The sequence below is a fragment of the Schistocerca serialis genome, chromosome 6 (genome assembly GCF_023864345.2).
Source record: "Schistocerca serialis cubense isolate TAMUIC-IGC-003099 chromosome 6, iqSchSeri2.2, whole genome shotgun sequence".
Lineage (NCBI taxonomy): Eukaryota > Metazoa > Arthropoda > Insecta > Orthoptera > Acrididae > Schistocerca > Schistocerca serialis.
In genome coordinates this window covers 120906093-120926668 of record NC_064643.1, presented here as the reverse complement: position 1 = coordinate 120926668, position 20576 = coordinate 120906093, and the positions used below count along the sequence as shown (strand labels likewise).

Genomic DNA, 20576 nt, shown 5'->3' with positions numbered 1-20576 from the left:
GAGGTACAGCCGTTGGTGGCGTGTCATTTCGAGAACTCGCCCGGCTAGAAAACCGAGATCTTTTTATTAGTTCAGTTCACCAAGAAAGACACAAGGTCATACCAGGACGATTCTTGTTTAACACCACAGAAGAAAGTAACACCAACGCAAGGGCTCAGGGTTTTGTCGTGCACTGTTTCCTTTCGCCAAGTGCATCGTAATCTGTATTAAAGGAGTTTCTGTAAAAGGCCTGATGCGAAAACCCTCGTATCCAATACACAAAATTTTCCATTACAGAGTGTCAAAGACAACTCTATTAAATCATGTTGGATGATGTGCCAATTGGTAACCAACAACAAAAGAAATCACGCTCATAATATTACTTCATCTGAGAAAAACGCACCTTCTTCCCAACTTCTCACATGAAACAATCTTAAGAAATCGGGAAGCAGCAGCGAATTTCACGCTCTATCTTGTACTGCATGGCGTTGTTGTACGCCTTTCCTTTCAGTGTAAAAACTGAAAGCTGTCTTCTGTCCTTTTCTATGATTGGTATCTTCTTTTCTACGAATACCTAAATACGTTTTTGTCTGAAACATGATTAGTTTTACTTGAAGGTAAAATAGACGTATACTGCTTATATGTATTTTTATGATAATTACAACGTAAACTCATAAAATTCTATTTTGTTCAATTTGAATTTCCTCGTCCTTTCACTTATTAACAACCAGTTTTTGAGAAAAATTAAGTGCAGATAATGACAGATTTCAAGAAAATACGTATCATGAAGACTCAACACCAACTACAACAAAAACATGGAATGATTTACAGAACATAATTCGTAATCAGAAAGCTGGGAAGTACTCATTGTAGACAGAAAGTTCGACTTAACACACCAACCACGACATAAATATCAATCCTTATTTCCGACAAATTTTAGCTTCTTCTTCTTCTTTTCTTTTTGATTTCGTTGACGCTCTAGGACTACAAATAATTAATAACCAATAGCCTATACTACTTCATGAAACTCGTAGATCAACCTGGAAACAATTTTCTGTTTCTGACTGTAACTGTTTGCGCATTGAATACTGGAAGTTATATATGAGAGTATATTATCGCTTTATTGTACGGTAACAGTGATCCAAAACAAAAATTTGCATGGAAATGAAAATCAAATTAAAAACCAGGGAAGGAAAAATAAAAAAGGGTAAATGGCTTGAAGACTTTGGGTACGAAGTGAGATATAAGGTAACAGTTTAGTTCTGAAGATCGAGAACTTTCTTAGGAAGCGCGTTAATCCACAGGAATGCTTGAAACACTGAACTTGGCCTAAATATTTGTAGTATGAAACTATGAATCAGTTCCCGTAATCAACTCTGTCATACGTGAATTTTGAAAATTTCGCACTGTAATGAGAACATCCGACGATATTTCAAGATTGCAGCCGGTAGTTGCCTTCTGCCAAGAACGTCACCTGAAAATGTCTGACTGGTGTCCACATGGAATTTTGTGCTCTGTAGAAAACGACGACTGACTGCAATTCCGAAAGATCACTGAGTAAGCCTGTCACATTTCATGAGATTCCGGGACACCATGGCACGATATTTCAGCTGGCGACGAGGAATCCATCGTTGAGCGGGCTTCGGTGTAAACCTCACCTGAATTTGGCTGCCTGCTTGTCAGCAGAAATATCGTGCCAAGAGCATCCGGCTGCAATCCCGAAATCTCATGGAACGCTCATTACGTCAGCAAAACTACAAGAATGGAGTCTGTCATACCTTCCTAATGTACTCCAACATAAGCGAAGAGACACAGAGCGCTCCTTATACACGCACTTGTACAGTCCTTGGATCTTCCCTCTACAAGGAAATCTAACGACTGCAGTTCCCATCGTAACTTAACACCCAACAGCGTAAATGGAAGTTACTAACTACGGTTAACATCGATGGAAGCCACCGCTACTGTTCTCGTGGTTATTAGTGTGAATTTTACGTCAGTACAACGCTTCATGAGAAATCTCGTTCCTCAATATTTCTCCCGTGGTCATAATTTTTCAGACGACCAAAAATTAAGTTCGGGCTTCGGGCAAGAACCGAGTATTTCATGCTTAGCAGAGGAGATATAAAGTTTAACGTACCATAAAGCCCTAAAGACTTCGTAAAACTCTGAGGAAGCGGGGCTCTATCTTTTCTAAGGTGAATAAAAGATTCTAACACTATTGACAAGCCCAGTCACCCTTTCATAACTATTCAGCTGCTTTGTTGATAATTTCTTTACGTTATTGATGAAACGCTGAAAACCAACTTGTGCCCATGACCAGTGCCTACCTCATTGTCTTACTCCTACGAAGCCGATAGTAAAACACGATTTACCTGCTTTGTTTAACTAGGTATGATTTAGCAATATTTTGGTCTCCAGTTTACGTAAGAGTTTGAATTTAAGCTGATGTAATGAAGTCCAAGCATATGTTGAGTGAAAGCAACATCTTTGATTGCTAAATATTTCAGATGAAACTTTAGAAAAACTGCAGTTTTTAAATCACTGGTTTTTCAGTTTCCGTGCAATTAACTCCCGGATTAATTTGTCGATATAAAAGTTTACTATCATTACTAGAACATGAAATTACATACTGCTGAATTTAACTATGAAGATTAACACTATTTTTAAAACTGACACTTGTCACGCACCTTTACAAAGCCTGTAAGCGGCAGCTAATTACGCTCTATATTTGACAAATTATTGTCATCAACCCATTACTGATACAACTGTGGTGGTTCCGATGTATAATAAAACACCGAGTAGTAACAGTTGTATTATAAGCGAATTTCACTGACGAAATCTTCTCAGGTTATCAGCTGAGCGAAGATGATGAGAGGGAAACTCGTAAAGCTGCTCCAAGACGACGAAATCGCTCGACTATTAACACTACAAAAGTTCCAGAATTAGATTTTCACTCTGCGGAGTGTGTGCTGATATGATTCGGTCTGGCATACAGTTTTAATCTGCCAGGATGTTTTATATCAGCGCACACTTGGCTGCAGAGTGAAAATCTCATTCTGGAAAAAAAATGGTTCAAATGGCTCTGAGCACTATGTGACGTAACTTCTGTGGTCATCAGTCCCCTAAAACTTAGAACTACTTAAACCTAACTAACCTAAGGACATCACACACATCCATGCCCGAGGCAGGATTCGAACCTGCGACCGTAGCAGTCGCGCGGTTCCGGACTGAGCGCCTTAACCGCGAGACCACCGCGGCCGGCTCATTCTGGAAACATCCTGCAGGCTATGACTAAGCCGTGTCTCTTGAAGTATCCCTTCTTCCAGGAGTGCTAGTTCTGAAAGGTTCGCAGAAGAGCTTCTGTGAAGATTGGAAGGCAGGAGACAAGGTACTGGCAGAAGTAAAGCTGTGAGGACGGGTCGAGAGTCTTGCTTGGGTAGCTCAGTCGGTAGAGAACTTGCCCGCGGAAGGCAAAGGTCCCGAGTTCGAGTTTCGATCTGGCACACAGTTTTAATCCGCCAGGAAGTTTAACTATAAGGCTTCATCAAAGGTTGCTTTTTGGGCTGCAGGTGGAGTAGGAACTTGGAACTGAGGATAAAAATGCTGATTAAGGTGAAACTGTGACGTTCTGAAAGAATGACCTGTTGTTTCAAGATCTACTAGATCAATTACCAGTGATAAATGCACGTGCAGCCTTGACAAACATGTTTCGTGGAACTGAACCAAAATCATCGAGATAATTTTGCGCCTATAAGAGCAATATCGCCCTTTCCAGGGTACAGTACCTCAATCGATAATAACGGTACCGTTCTAAGATCACTTTGTTGTCTGTCTGTCGGACTGTTCAAATCCCTTTTTCTCAGGAACAAGTAGATGTATCAAGTTGAAATTCCACATTTTATGGTGTACGCTCCCTTGGTGATCTAAAAAATTGAAACTTCTAGGTCAATACAATCAAAAGATACGGCAGTTTATGTCACATATTGTGATAATAGCAAACTCGCTCATCAAAACCACCAAGTTACTTCCCATTGACCTAGAAACGAAATATTTGCCAAGAAGTAAGGATTTAAACTAAACCCGTAGGAAAAAATCGTAAGATTGCTAATCTGTAATTATATCACATGAAAAAAAAATTGTCATTTGTTATCACAACGTCTGTCTGTTTGTTTGTCCTTTAAGACCCATTTTCCTCAGGAACAGGCAGAGGTATCAAGGTGAAATTTATGTCACATGCTAATGTCTATGGTACCTTGGCGGTATAATAAATGTTAGCTTCTAAGTCAGTGCAATCAAAAGATACGGCCATTTACGTCACACATTTTGATACTCGAAAATCAGTCATCAAATCCTACAGGATAGTTCCCACTGACACGGACTCAAGAAATTGGGCAAGAAGCAGATTGTCACACTACAATCAAAGGAAAAAAATTCGAAACTTGTTAAATGAAAACATCCTTGAAAGTCTTGGAATCCCTGGAGCCGATATTTTACCAGTATCAATGTCGATAACAGGCAAAAATCACCGAGTTCCTTGATTACCGGATTGGATATACTTAATTATGTTATACTATACTACATACTTAGTTAAGTTTGTACGGAACACTCAGTGTGCGAGTCTGCTCGCACCTGGCCAGTTTTATTTAAAATATCCCAGCAGAGTGTACGCGAGCGTACATGGTGCAGGTGGTCCAAGGAGCGCGCATGTGCTCGTCGTCTCGGTTCCACCTGCCAGGGCACTGGTTGCTGATGGCAAACGTTCATGACGTCATACAGAAGGCAGAAAGATTGTAACAGCGCTGCCTAGTGACTTGGCCTGTAAGGAGCTCTACTGACGTTCACGCTGTCCTCTTAGGTTGCTGCCGAACAACACCTTCGGAAATCTCGACATATTCGGAAAAAACACCCAAGTATTTGCAACACACCAGAATACAAACACCATTGTTGCTCGTTTCACTCATAGCAATTTCACCTTTCGTTTTTTATTTGGGCTGAAGCTACAAAATTGATGAAACTCATTCCCGAGAAAGTACGCTCTTACGGAATACACATCGAATATTACAAAACATACTTGTATTGCGAGTGGCGTTTGATAAGTAATGCAACACATTTTTTCTGCAAGCAGGTTGATTTTATTAAGGGTTCCAGTACCTACAAAAGCCTGTTTATCAACATAATCTCCCTTCGATGCTACGGGCTTCCGCCACCTTACTGGGAGGGCCTGTTTGTCGGCACGGTAACACTCTAGTGTTCGACGTCTTACTGCATCAATAACCTGCCCATGGTCCACGTACTGCTTCACCGGGAGTGCATCGGTTTGGGTCAAACAAATGAAAATAGGCAAGTATGAGACACGGATTGCAGGGTGTATGACGAAGAACAATCCAGTGAAGTTCTGTGAGCTCCTCTCCTGTGCACGGATTTGTGTTCAAATGGTTCAAATGGCTCTGAGCACTATGGGACTTAACATCTATGCTCATCAGTCCCCTAGAACTTAGAACTACTTAAACCTAACTAACCTAAGGACAGCACACAACACCCAGTCATCACGAGGCAGAGAAAATTCCTGACCCCGCCGGGAATCGAACCCGGGAACCCGGGCGCGACAGATTTGTGTGAGGCGTTTGGTTGTCAAGGAGAAGGAGAAGTTCGTTAGCATCCGTCGATCACCTAAATTGAGAGCGTCCGCATGTCAACACACAGAAGTCACAGCTGTGTGCGGTCAGCCAGCACGCGAGAGATCGGACAGGTTTGCGCGACCTTGTTGCAATGATGGCAGATGCCTCGCCCAACGACTCACCGTGCTTTTGTTCACTGCCAGGTCTCCATAGACACTGTGCAAGCGCCTGTGAATATCTGGTTTTCTGCAGAAAGAAACAGCTGTCTGCTTGAAACGCAACTCCGTTAAAGACACGATTTTGAACGCTATGTACAGCGCCGCCACCTATCGGAACTTCGTGGAACTATAGGGACTGAATGAGGAATATTCCACAATGTCCGATAGCAAAATTTGGTATTTTTTTCAATCGAAACTGGCCGACAAAAAATTTTTGTATTACTTATTGAGCGGCCTCCTGCATTAATACGAACGTGCCAGATTCTGTTGCACATGTGACGATGAAATATATATATATATATATATATATATATATATGTATCAGCGTATGGATGGACACGAAGCTATTTCCATCGACTGCATAACTCCATGCGTCTACTCATCACACTACGGCGATGTCATGTAACTTCAGACACTTTTATCTTATGACGTCTTGAAGGCTTTTACCACCAATATTCCATTAACTGTCTATTAATTATAATAAATCGTAGCAAGAGTGGCGAGTTTCTCATAAATCTTGAATGCGCAATTGTCTTGATATTGCGTACATAACACACACAATGCGAATACAGTGAAATACGACGAAATCCAATATGGCATCCGACTGGTAACATCTTTCGTGGCCGGAACTAACTACACTATGACGCCACGAACGTCAGACACGTGGAAAACGCAATTCATTGGCATCGTCGAGATGCAGTACTTGGTTCTGGACGGAAACGGCATTCGCATTCCACTCTGGACGCTGGAGCAGACGAGCAGCCATTCCTGATCGAACGCCGACTGCAGCACGTATCAGAGGATCCGAGTGTGAATTAGGAGCGCCAGGAACAGTGTGCTGGGAGCTCGCCAAGCGGCAAGGGTGTCGCGCGCCAGACTAACCCTCTTCAGTCATCACCGTCCTGCAACCGTCCAACGAGGTAGCGAAATATGCCACCGGAAGGGGGGACGATCGTGTTCTGTGACGAGAGAATATTTTGTAAAGGCGTCAGCTGTGGTAGATTGGGAGTGAAACGTCGACCACTTTAATGCAAACTTGAACAGAGCATCAGATGGCCACATGAATGACCAAACAGAGCTATAGTGAGCTAGAAAGGTAGCATGTCTGTGGATATTATTGAGAAAGCGTTGAACAGTTGAAGATCATGCATATCATATTACAATTCGCTATCGGAATGAGATATTCCAGTAGTACAATGTGTGATTATTTTCTGTTAATTTCCGTAGAAAGCCCTGCAATATTTTAGAAAAAATAATATTTTCCGCCTCATTTGTTATTAAATGTGGTTATTTATTTACGATCGCGATTTAGAGTGCTGTTCGATTCTCAAGTAATAGCTGCAACCATGTCAAGTGCTAATAGATGCAATCCGCTCCGCTTAGGAGTCAAATTATGTTTTTAAATGTTATACCACTTACCACTTCACTATGAAGTGTAACAATGCATACCCATTCCTCTTAAGATGATGTTGTTCCCATGTCAATCATGTTTATATTTGACAATCGTAATGGAACAGGTTTCCTTGTAATCTATATAAAGGGACGTGCCTTTACACTAAAAATCAGATGCTTAAGCATGAATTTACTTACTAACTAATATACACTCTAAAACAAAAAAAAGAAGAAAACGACGCACCACGAAGGAATTATCCGAATGGGAAAACGGTAGATGTGGTGTGCATGCAACGACAAACCAAAGATTACAATGTCAGAAAATTGGATGACTTTTTCAAGAAAAAGAGCTACACAAATTGAGCAAGTGAGGAACGGGTTCACCCAACTGTGGCCCTTAAGCAGGCTTGGCACAGACCGAGTTGTTTGATATCCTCCTGCGCGACAGCGTACCAAATTCAGTCCAACTGGCCCGTTACGTGGTCAAAATCCATAGCTGGTTGCAGGGCCCCGCCCATAATGCTGCAAACGTTCTCAGTTGGGAAGAGATCTGGTGACCCTGCTGGCCAAGGTAGGGTTTGGGAAGCAAGAAGACAAGCAGGAGAACCTCTCGGCCTGTACGGGCGGGCGTTATCTTAGGATGGTTTGTCATGAAGGGCAACAAAACGGGGCGTAGAACGTCGTCAATGTACCGCTGTGCTGTAAGGGTGCCGCGGACGACAACCAAATGGGTCCTGCTATGAAAAAAGGTGGCAGCCCCGGCCATCACTCCTAGGCTGGTACCCCAACGCTGTTCGGGGCGTCTCCAGACACGTCTTTAGTGGTCATCGGGGTTCAATTCGAAGTGAGACTCATGACTGAAGAAAACTCCAGTCATGACTGAAGAAAACTCCAGTGAAGTCAATGAGCTTACAGGCCGAAGACGTTTCTGGAGACGCCCCAGACAGAGGTGGAATACCAACCTGCTGTTGCCTGTCATACGACCAGACAGCCATGAGTGATGGCCTGGAGTGTCCTTTTCTTTCATAAGAGGACCCTTTTGCTTATCATCCGTGGCACCCTTACGGTACAGCAGTACGTCGACGGTATTGTACATCCCCTTCTTGTTGCCCTTCTTGGCAAGTCATCACAGGCTTATATTTCAGCAAGATAATTCCCGTCAACATACGGCGAGAGTCTCCATTTCCTGTTTTCGTGCTTGCCAGACCCTACCTTGGTCAGCGAGGTCGCCGGATCTCTCCCCAACTGAGCACGTTTGCAGCATTATGGGAAGGGTCCTCTAATCAGCTCGTGATCTTGACGATCTAACGCGCCAATTGGACAAAATCTGGCACGATATACCTCAGGAGGGCATCCAACAACTCAGTCAGAGCCAAGCCAAATAACAACTTGTGGAAGAGTCAGAAGTGGACAAACACGTTATTGAGTTACTAAATTTGTGAAGGTCTTTCTCTTGAATAAAACATTCGATTTTTTTGAAATTGTAATCATTTGTTTCTCTGTACATGTACATTATATCTACCGACTTCCGTCCCGTTTGGATAATTCCTTCGTGGTGCGTCAGTGTTTTTCTTTTTTTTTTTTTTTTCTTTTGTCTTAGAATGTAATTCCTATCGAAATACAGTAAGTAATGTACTTACTGCTCACTACCACTCATATCGTCAATACATCTACATCATACTTCGCAAGCCCCTAATGGTGTGTGGTGGAGGGTACTTTCAGTACCACTATCTGATTCATCCAATCCTGTTCCACTCGTGAATAGTGCGTGGGAAGAATGACTGTCGGTAGGCCTCTGTATTGGCTCTAATTTCTCGTATTTTCTCTTCATGGTCAATGCGAAAGAGGTATGTGGGGCGGAGAGGGGGGGGGGGGGGGAAGTAATATGTTGTCCGACTCTTCCTGGAAAGTGCTGAGTGCTGTCCCGAAATTTTAATAGTAAACCTCTCCGTGATGCACAGGATCTCTCTTGCAACGTCTATCAGTAGAGTTTGTTTAGCATCTCCGTAACTATCTCTCGCCAGCTAAGCGATCCCGTGTCGAAACGCGCCGCTCTTCGTTGGATCTTCTCTATCTCCTCTATCAGTCCTACCCGAAAGGGATCCCAGATAGATGAATAATACTCAATAATCGGGCGAACAAGAGCCTTATAAGCCGCTTCTTTCGTGGATGACTTACATTTCCTTAAGATTCTTCCGATGAATCTGAGTCTTGTGTCTTTTTTATACGGTCATTACAGTTAAGGTCGCTGTGGATACTTACGCCTAGATATTTTACAGCAGACGCTGTCTCCTGCTGTTTGTCATCAATAGTGTAGCTGTACAGTAGTGGATTTCTTTTCCTATGTATGCGCAATATATTACATTTACCCATGTTCAGGGTCAACTGCCAGAGCCTGCACCATTCATCAATTCTCTGCAGATCGTTCTGCAAATTTATACTCTCTTCTGAGGTTGTTGCTTTGGTATTGACAACTGCATCATCTGCGATTAGCCTTAAAGAGCATCGACGCTTTCTACTAGATCTTGAGGATATTTTTGTTCTGTCGTTGCAGCTAGAGCAAAAATACCCTCCAGAATTATAAAACAACTTCATTATAAAGCAATGAAGAATTGTACTAGATCATTTATATATATTGTAAGCAGTAACGGCCCTATCACACTTCCCTGTGGTACTCCGGATGTTACCTTTACATCTGTCGATTTAGTTCCATTAAGAGCGACGTGTTCAGTTCTATCTGCAAGAAAGTATTGAATCCAATAGCAGGTCTGCTCTGATACTCCGTAAGCTCGTATTTTTTTCATTACACGGCAATGCGGAACGGTGTCAAATGCCTCACTGAAGTCGAGGAACACGGCATCAACCTGAGCGCCGTCGTCCACTGCGCTGTGGATCTCATGGAGGAACAGAGCGAGCTGAGTTTCACAGGATCTCTGTTTGCGGCATCCATGTTGATTTTTATAGAGGAGATGTTCATTTTCCTAAAACATCATAATTCTTGAGCATAAAACATGCTCCATTATTCTACAACAGACTGACGTCAACGATATAGGTCTGTAATTGTGTGGAGCTGTCTTGTGGCCTTTCTCAAAAACGGGAATGGCCTGCATTTTTTTCCAGTCGTTAGGTAGCTTTCGTTGCTCAAGCTATCTATGATAAATTACTGCTAGAAGGGGAGCAAGATCTTTCGCATAATTTTATAGAATCATTTAGCTATCTCATCTGGTCCCGAAGCCTTTCCGCTACTATGAAATTGTAGCTCTTTCCAATTCCTCGATCGGTTATCTCAATATCTGCCATTTCGCTGTTCGTACGACGATTGAAAGGGGGGACAGTTTTAAGATCTTCCGCGGTGAAACAAATTCGGAAGACCGAATTCATTATTTCAGCCTTCTTTCGCTTATCTTCCGTTTCGATGCCGGTGTGGTCGCCGAGAGAAGGAATAGATGATTTTGACCCACTTACTGTTTTACATACGAGCAAAATCTCTTAGGGTTTTTACTCAGGTCAGTTGACACAACGTCTTACTTTTAAAATCATTGAACGCTTCTTTCATTGCTCTCCTTACGCTCATTTTCACTTCGTTTAGCTTTTATTTGTCAGCTAGGTTTTTACTTCTGTTGAATCTCAGATGAAGTGCTCTTCGTTTACGTAGCGCTTTTATAACACGGCTATTAAACCATGGTGGATCTTTCCTATCCCTTAAAACCTTACTCGGAACATACTTGTCTAGAGAATATTGAACGATGCTGTTGAATTTTTTCCATTTGTTCTCCACATCTGCATCCTCATCACCGAATATTTGATGCTCACTGCTGGGATATTCTGAAATGTGTATGCTGTCACCCTTGCTGAGGAAATATATCTTCCTACCTTTCTTAACATTCCTTGTAGGACCCGTCGTCATAGATGCTGTCGCACTGTCACAGCCTTATGATCACTGATACCTTCCTCTATGTTAACTGGTTCGGTAAGAAACTTCCTGGCGGATTAAATCTGTGTGCCCGACCGAGACTCGAACTCGGGACCTTTGCCTTTCGCGAGCAAGTGCTCTACCATCTGAGCTACCGAAGCACGACTCACGCCCGGTACTCACAGCTTTACTTCTGCCAGTATCTCGTCTCCTAACTTCCAAACTCATCCTTTCTTTCAGGAGTGCTAGTTTTGCAATGTTCGCAGGAGAGCTTCTGTAAAGTTTGGAAGGTAGGAGACGAGATACTGGCAGAAGTAAAGCTGTGAGTACCGGGCGTGAGTCGTGCTTCGGTAGCTCAGATGGTAGAGCACTTGCCCGCGAAAGGCAAAGGTCCCGAGTTCGAGTCTCGGTCGGGCACAGAGTTTTAATCTGCCAGGAAGTTTCATATCAGCGCACACTCCACTGCAGAGTGAAAATCTCATTCTGGTTCGGTAAGTTCAGGTCTGTTTGTTGCCAGGAGGTCTAAGACGTTACCCTCACGAGTTGGTTCTTTAAGTATCTGCCCAAGGTAATTTTCGCAGAACACATTCAGAACAATGTCACATGATTCCCTTTCTCTGGCACCAGTTTTGATGGCATAACACTCCCAATATTTACCTGGCAAGTTGAAGTCACCCACTATTACAAAGGCATGATCATGAAGATTACTAATGGTATTCTGCAAATTCTGTCTGAAGCGCTCTGCAACTGCAGATCCTGACCCGGGTGGTCTATAAAAGCATCCGATTACGATTTTTGGCCGTTCTTTGACACTCAATTTCACCCAGATTAATTCACATTCGGAATCCGTGATAACCTCGCTACATTTTATCGAATTTGCAATAAACACGCTGCTGGCATTGGTAACTAACCTATCCTTACCATCAACATTCCAATCTGAACTTAGGATTTCGTTGTGATTGACGTCTGGTTTCAACCAGCTTCCTGTTCCCAATACTATCTGTTCATTATAACCTTCAGTACGCGATATGGGATTTCGCAGCCGAAGGCCCACTCGTGTATCGTTGATGGCTACAGAACACAAAGCTTTACGCCTCGCCTGTGCCCGTCAACACCGACACTGGACTGTTGATGACTGGAAATATGTTGCCTGGTCGGACGAGTCACGCTTCAAATTGTGTCGAGCGGATGGACGTGTACGGGTATGGAGACAACCTCATGAATCCATGGACCCTGCATGTCAGCAGCGGACTGTTGAAGATGGTGGTGGCTCTGTAATAGTGTGGAGCGTCTGCACTTGCAGTGAAATGGGACTACTGATATGTCTAAATACGACGCTGATAGGTGACACATACGTAAGTTTCTTGTCTGATCACCTGCATCTATTCGTGTCCATTGTGCATTCCGACGGACTTGGGCAATTCCAGCAGGACAATGCGACACCCCACACGTCCAGAATTGCTATAGAGTGGCTCCAGGAACACTCTTCTAAGTTTAAACACTTCCGCTGGCATTCGAACTCCCCAGACACGAAAATTATTGAGAACATCTGGGATGCCTTGCAACGTGCTGTTCAGAAAAGATCTCCACTCCCTCGCACTCTTACGTATTTATGGATAGACCTGCAGGATTCACGGTATCAGTTCCCCCCAGCGCTACTTCAGACATTAGTGGAGTCCACGCCACGTCGTGTTGTGGCGCTTCTGCGTGCTGGAGGGGGCCCTACAAGACAGTTTCTTTGGTCCTTCAGTGTATAAACGTTGAAAAAATGGGAAAGGGGTTTTACAAGCTTTCCGCTTTGCAACTGATCGGCTGCATACTATTTCTACAAGAAGATTTTACAATTTTGTCCATACGTCTATCGGCAAAGCATGTAGTCTCCACTCGAGTGGCGCCTCTGCTGCAGCGCGTTTGACACTGGCCACCGGTTTAGTAAGGAATATCAGTGAGAGGTGCGACTGACCTTGACGGGCGGCTGCCTGTTGATGTAGAGGGACTCGGTGCGCTTCGGCTGGCCGGGGGACGGGATGATGTCCTGGCCGAGCCCGCGCTTGCGCAGGATGACGTCCTCGAAGGGCGGGATGGCGTTGGGCAGCTGGGAGGCGGCGGCGGCGGCCGGGGGCGGCACCAGCGGCTGCTGCTGGCCGGGCACGGCGCCGTTGCTGGGGGCGGCCGTCGGCGCCGGCGTCGCGCCGCGCACCGCAGACCCCGCGCGCACCGTGCGGTCCTGCGACGCCTCGCGCGTCAGCCCGGGCACCTGCGGGCATCCGCCGCACTCTGCAGTCTCAGTCTCCCCAGCACGTAAACAGCACGCGCGGCACATGAAACGGAAACCCAACATGGTTTTCTTCACTGTTGTGATGTCAGTTGGTTAGTGGGAGTAGTGCTACATTATGAAATCGTGTGGCTGCATGGACATCCCCGATGCATTAACTGACAATACTTTGGACGAGTCTACAGCTGGATCAAAAATCATCATCACATTATATTTCGGTGTTCCATCTGGATGCCATCTTTATGTGAGACCGATGTTTGCCTGTTATCCTGGAACTGATTCATACTATGGAAATGGAAATGAGCGTTTGGCGTCACTGGCCGGGAGGCCCGTTGCGGGGCAGGTCCGGCCGCCTTGGTTCAGGTCTTAATACATTGGACGCCACATTGGGTGACCTGCGCGCCGGATGGGGATGAAATGATGATGAAGACATCACAACATCCAGTCCCTGAGCGGAGAAAATCCCCGACTCAGCCGGGAATCGAACCCGGGCCCATAGGACAGCAATCCGTCACGCCGACCACTCAGCTATCAGGGCGGACATTCATACTATGAACGGAGGTCTCTCTATACTCCGTGAAGAGGAATACCAACAGCGTGTGCGCCACAAATCGTCCGTCCTGAAGGTACAGCGCACCAATAGTGAAAGCTGTCGTAAGTGATGAATCGCTATCGAAAACCTCTGTCAGCACAGTCTGCCGGCCGTATGAAAGACCATTGTTTTTTAGTGGCAGGTAAAAAAGGACTCCAAATGAAACTTCCTGGCAGATTAAAACTGTGTGCCCGACCGAGTTCGAGTCTCGGTCGGGCACACAGTTTTAATCTGCCAGGAAGTTTCATATCAGCGCACACTCCGCTGCAGAGTGAAAATCTCATTCAAGGACTCCAAATGTTATTTAAAGGATAAGCCCTATCTCTATTTATAATGTTCTCTGGCGGTCTAATTCCTTTATGACATCATTCCAACTGGGAGACGCAAGGGCTACTACTTGTGTCTGATTATGCAAGAAGATCTCATGGAGAGGTTTAAATATTCAGGCAAGGTGACCTAGTTGAAAAGTGAAGAACAGAAAGTGACTGAAGCCAGGACTTTTACAATTACATCAAGTGCAACAATTGTGAAAAATGGAAGAAACATAAAAAGGTTTGAGATTACAAGTGAGTTTACAGCCGTGACTATGGGAGAACTGCAGATTTACAGTTAAACGTTCAGAACTTGGATTGCAGATTGAGTAACATAAGGCAAGAGAAATCCAAACCGAAATGGGGAGAGAAGGAAAGAGAGTCTCTTCTGGAGGACTAAAAGGGGGCTCTGATTAACAGCATGAAGAGCTAATGGCAGCATGTAAAAGGTAGCAGGAGAGATACTAAAAGAAGACCATTTTATTTAACAGTGGTTTTCAATGATATTCATTGTTGACACACTGCTCACAAACACTCAAATAAGAATTTAAAAATAATAAAAAGTAGAAACTGCAAAGAAAAATGTCCATAACAGTTAGAGACCAATACCAGTGTGGGAGCAATCAAGATCACCTAAGCTAAACATCATCTCCTTAACTGTGGAGTCAATGGCCTGAGACAGTTGTGCTTATTTTCAATTTCACAGCTCAAAGTCCTTCCTGGGACAAGGGGTCCATTGTCCTATAAAATTCATCCACTTAGCTTTATCACCTTTATTAATGATCTGCATATTTCATTGTACAGTTAAAGTAATTAATGACATATATGTTTATTTATAACCCAATTATAATGATTTACGACAAAACTAAAAAAAAAACACTTCTCTGATCTCACTATCCTTCAGACAGACTATTCATTAGTCTTCAGTACACCACATTGGAAGGCTCATCACTAACCATCAGACGTACTGCACTCGTGTTCTGTCATGTGCATTAACCTTTAACGCGATTTTACTTCTTTTATTTTAAATTTACAGAAGAGTATTGTGAACAATAACATTTATGGTATGTGCGACCACTTTCTTCCATTTACGACCACATTCTTCCATTGTTGTTTTGGGGCTGTTAGTTACAATCTTTTTTCCAAAATACTGACTTTTCAAGATCTTAAATACCAGACTTTCAATATTTCATAAATATCACAATGTCTTATTTAAACAATTTAAACTGATGTCCTACATTTAAACAACTGACGGCCTACTATGTTCTTGGTAATCAATACTTAACACTGATTTGATGCGTAGTAACCTGGCGTTTAGATGTGTTAGAAATAATGACCTACGAGCTGTGTCGTCAACTAAGAGGAGTGTTATGCCACCACATTACTGTGTAAATATAAAATAACGGTGGGAATTAGGAAATTTTCTACAGCCGTGTCACACTCTTCAGCCCACAAACACAAAATACATCGCTAAATTTAACTGCCGCTACCACTAGGATAGGAATGGGGGAGATACGTACTTCATTTAAAGCAAACAAAATTAGTTTTTTCGGCGGCCCACGCCATAGAAGCGTGAGACCCGAGCACTGCCCACCCTGGCCACAGAGACAGCCCAGCCAGTGCGAGAGCCAGTAGCCACTGGTCGCGTCCAGCTCCCGACTCGGCCAGATATAAAGGGACAGAGGCCCGTACCATCTGCCGTGGCCTCCTGTGGTCTCCAACTATCAAGCCGAAAACGTACCTCTACCACGAGAGGTCAGCCTTCCAGCTAACCCGCCCAAAAAGAAGAATCCAGTTGAAGCGGGAGAGCGGCAGTTACAACCTGCCGATTAACACTGACCACCACCAGTCTAACTACCGTATTATTCGAGCGAATCTGACACACTTCTAATGACGTGTAGTCTATATTCTGATCAAAAGTTTCTGGACTCCAGCTAGTAATGCTACCACTATTGTAGCGACAGGAGATACACGCTCTCCCTGATAAGAATTGTCAGGTGCTTTCATCTGGCGTTTCAGCATATATTTGCAATTTGTAGCTGCAGTCAGCACAGCCGTATACTGCTCATCATGACTTTGACGCACAGTAAAATTTCGATTTATTTCCTGGTACAAATAATATAATTACCTGGTCATTCAGTATTCGTTTGATCGGATGTATTAACAAAAACAACAACCAGTATTCCAGACAGCAAAGTGATCATATTATGCAGTATCTTTCTGCAATCGTGAAGTGTGTTCGTTGTTCTTCGTACTCTGATGTTATGACTGTGCAGAATGTTGAGGTACCTTGTACCCTCTGCCACGTATACTATGGGTACAATGGTCGACGATTACCAAATTTTGTTCTAATAAAGAAACTCCATTTCGAAATCAGGGAGACGAAGTGTGCCGTATATCTAGCAGACTATACTATCTAGCAGACTAAAGCTTCCATGGTGAGAACATAGAGCAATGCACATAAATATTTGTCCACAGAACCTATCAAATAATCCCCGCAGCTGCTCGTAATTTTATATTGCTTAGAGCCTTGTCATGTAGGAGAAAATAATAAGAAGATCCTTCATTGTACCAACACACTTTGCAACATCAAAATCCAAAAGAAACAAGTAGATAATCGTAAATAGGGCTTTTTTTTAGCAGGATACTAAATCAGAAAACAAATATTTTGATAGTAAAACATCTGTTCTTATACTTTTACACACAGAAACAGCACTTTCTTTCTGATTATAAAGTATCGTATATCGTCTCCTACAAAGCCAGTGTACATGCGTGTACTGGTAGTCATTTGAGGCCCACTATAGGTCGCTTACTCCTGGGCACTTTTTACGGTAGCTACTGTTGTCCTTGACAGTCAACTTGATCATCATAAAGCCATAACAAAATGGCACTCTAATAGACATAGGCACAATTAAATTCTTCTTGCTAAGGAACATACGATTTTCAGTGAAATTTTCGCCAACAGCAGTGACAAATGTGTTCAGGTTCTCCATATTCAAAGCGACTGTCAGTTGCCGTCGCCTTCCTCCCTGATAATTGAGTCATATTTAGCGCATTAGACGATTCGGTATCGCAGCCCCAGACGATGCTAAAGTAGACTGTTCCGAAAATCGGACACCATCATACGTTGTGTGATAGAGAGTACTTCCATCACTACATCGCGACATACGTGTCTGCAGAGATGATCAGTCCACCTCCAGTGTCCTCATACTTTTGCAGTGTTCCTCGAAAATTATTACCGATGAAGGCTGCAGCTCACAGAGATGTTTTCGACTTCTGCACCATACCCATAATACAATACAGTCATTGTCATTCTGCTAAACCTGTAGAACAGCACTACATTAATTCTTGGGTGTCAGTATACAGATCAGACTGATGTGTGCTTATTAACAACCCCAAGCTACAGCAGTGCAGACAACTGTGACAGACTATGAATCGATAGGGCGTAGTTTTCAGTCCCACATCTGTCACTCGCAGGATTTGTATCTGTCACTTCCTACAGTTTTATTATAGTTTATTTGTGTGTAGAGTCCGACACTTTAGTTTTAAAGCCGAAGCTTAATACTTGCTTTGTGGATAAGGTTCCCATCAGCATGACATTTTTTTCTGCTTTTTGTCTTATGCGATAATTACACTGTACGTCTGTCCAGACACCTGTTCCTAAGGATTTTACCGACACCATCGATTTTTCGTCAATGGTGAAGTAGAACAGTCCTCGGTTTCTTCGCCTATTTATGTGTAGTAGTTACATTCACCTACATACAGATTCCTGTAGCAATCATCCATACTCTGCACTTCATTACAGCCTTCCAGGGTTGCTGTGGTGTTGTTATAGACAGCCACACAATTTATGAGATTGTGCAGGGTTCCGACACGGGAATCACTGACTGACTGGCGAAATGTTCTAAAGGCTCCTGAGAGAAGCATCCCCAGTATCTAATCCATGCTTGCACTCTGCTATATGAAATCACTTGCGTCCAGTTTTCCTGCTTAATTTTTCTTGACAGCATGTGCTTACATAGCTTATTTGACCCATACACTATGTAATATAATTGCCTGATGGATGATGTGCTGTGTAGTACAAGCCAGTTTTCCCGAAGGAGGTGTAAGGATAATAGTGACAATATTGAGCGTTGAATTATCTTTATGGGTATTACTTGCCTTTTTATGTAGAAATGTCTCAAAACGGGCTATTATCAATATCAATTTGTGTAACTGTAATGCACAATTCTCAAACGCTGACGCTATTACTGGATTACCATACAGTGTATGGACTGTGCCCAAGAACATCGTAAATATACTACAACGAGCATATATGACCTACACAATAGGCTTTACATTAGGAAATTCAAATTAGTAGCAGTCCCCACCATCACTCCATCCAGCCAACTTGCACCCTCTGGACCAACAGGTCTCAATTTGGTATCCTGTCCACTACTACCGCCAGAGAGATGTGGACTATTGTGACTGGTAGTGTATATAAACCCAGCAGTGCGCCAGTCCATCCGTTTAGTTACCTGTCAGAGCTATGCTGCTATTCGTCAATATGAATCATCTCAGGATAGCACCTGACGTTGAGTTACAGTAGAAGCTGACAAAGTACAGTGAGGTAGGAGGGTGGGACTCTTTGAAATAGAGTGGAGCAACTGTGCAGTAACCTGACATACATTGAGAGAAAGTCAACAACCAAATACAGTATGATCCTTTTCAACGTTCCTCTCACTGGCGGCAGTAGCAACAGCAGCTGCGGTGTTAGTGCTTCAATAGTCAACGTGTCTGATGGTGCTACGCTAAAATTAACAGCTAAGGGGTCATTGCAGAAGGTATTTATGAAAAGCCAAAGTGTTGCGAACACATTTGATTTGCAGGACGCAGGCTAAGTCAATGGTAAGTCATTTTTAAAATGCTTTCTGACGATGTTATAAAGTGATGTACCAGAGTGTGTAGTAGAAATCTACCCCAGTGTGCAGTGGAAACAATTATAAAATATTGCTGCGTAGTGATTGGGGTTGATGTGGAACAAAGAAGAATGAGAAAGTTTTAATGTTACAATATATGGTCAGTTGTCCTGTTATACCTGAGGAGAGTATATTCATATACATGTGACATAAAACCAAAAGATTGCAATAAATTTATATCTTTGCAAGTTGCAATTTGTGTTTAATTCCATCACAAATGTGTTATGTGTTATGTTCCTGTGGACACAGATATGAGTTAGGACAGCTTAATGTCAGTCTTTTCTGTTAGGTGAATGTGATCAGTGTATTTTTATCAGATGACTACGTACTGCTAATTCTCTGTGCGTGTCGGCCATGTCCGAAGTATCACGTAAACACTTTGCTGCCTGCAGTTGATCAGTATACTGAATACTATTGCCGGTATTCCCATCTGTTACCTACGTCTTTTCTCTTTTGAATGTATACGAAGGTTTGATAACTGTAGCTGGACAGTGTTCTGTGTTATCAGCATCTGAGAAACAACAAATTGATGTCTTCATTGTTAGGTCGTCATGGAGGTAGATTTTCGTACGAATCAGTGAACAAAAGGCTGCATTTAAGGTAGGTAATGCCACCACTCCACCTCCAATGCAATCCACATGTGTACGTTTTAGTGCGTATAAGGTCTGGATTTGGCAGTTACCATTGTGTGTTGACGGAAAGTTTTTTCTGGGTTGACATTTGGAAGAAGACGAGGAACAAGTGATCTTGTAGTCACTTTGTATATTCTCTCTGGCTTGATGGGGGATTCCAAATCACTGTTGGATGCCAAAGTAACTCAGTACTGTAAGAAATAAAAACGTGAGTATTCTTCTACATTTACATAAAGAATGCGGAAAAATATGGAAAAATATAGAAAACTGTGAAAAAAATGAATACAATATGGGAATAAAGAATATCTGTATTTACTAAAGGAGAGTGGTCATATGTAGACGTACTTGCAGAAAGAATGATGGTTTTGGGGATGTTTACCACGTGCACATTTGTTTACATGATACTTCCAACACAGAGGGTATTCTCTTATATTCTTTTATATATATACTGTATAGTTTACATTATATTAGGGGCCCTATGGGGTAGTTAGCAAAAACGCTGTTCGAAGGATGTGGTTTTTTTTTTTGTTAAAGTGAGACACTACACATCGACATTAAATGCAAAGAGGGATAATATCTAGATAGTTCAATTCTTAATATGATAACTTCATAATCTTAGTTAACACTATCTTAAAAACAAAACAAGGAATGGGTGAAATTAAGCAATCATGATTTTAATGCTAAAACG

At 42.8% G+C, this 20576-nt stretch overlaps 1 protein-coding gene across 1 annotated transcript in view; it reads right to left on the bottom strand.

The window, feature by feature from the left end:
* The window catches only part of LOC126484487 (junctophilin-1), an 883087-nt gene that overhangs the window by 171227 nt on the left and 691284 nt on the right, over positions 1-20576 (bottom strand). Inside the window, exon 9 of the mRNA XM_050108022.1 lies at positions 13084-13377. Coding sequence (XP_049963979.1) covers positions 13084-13377 — 294 coding nt within the window. The remainder of the gene's footprint in view (positions 1-13083; positions 13378-20576) is intronic.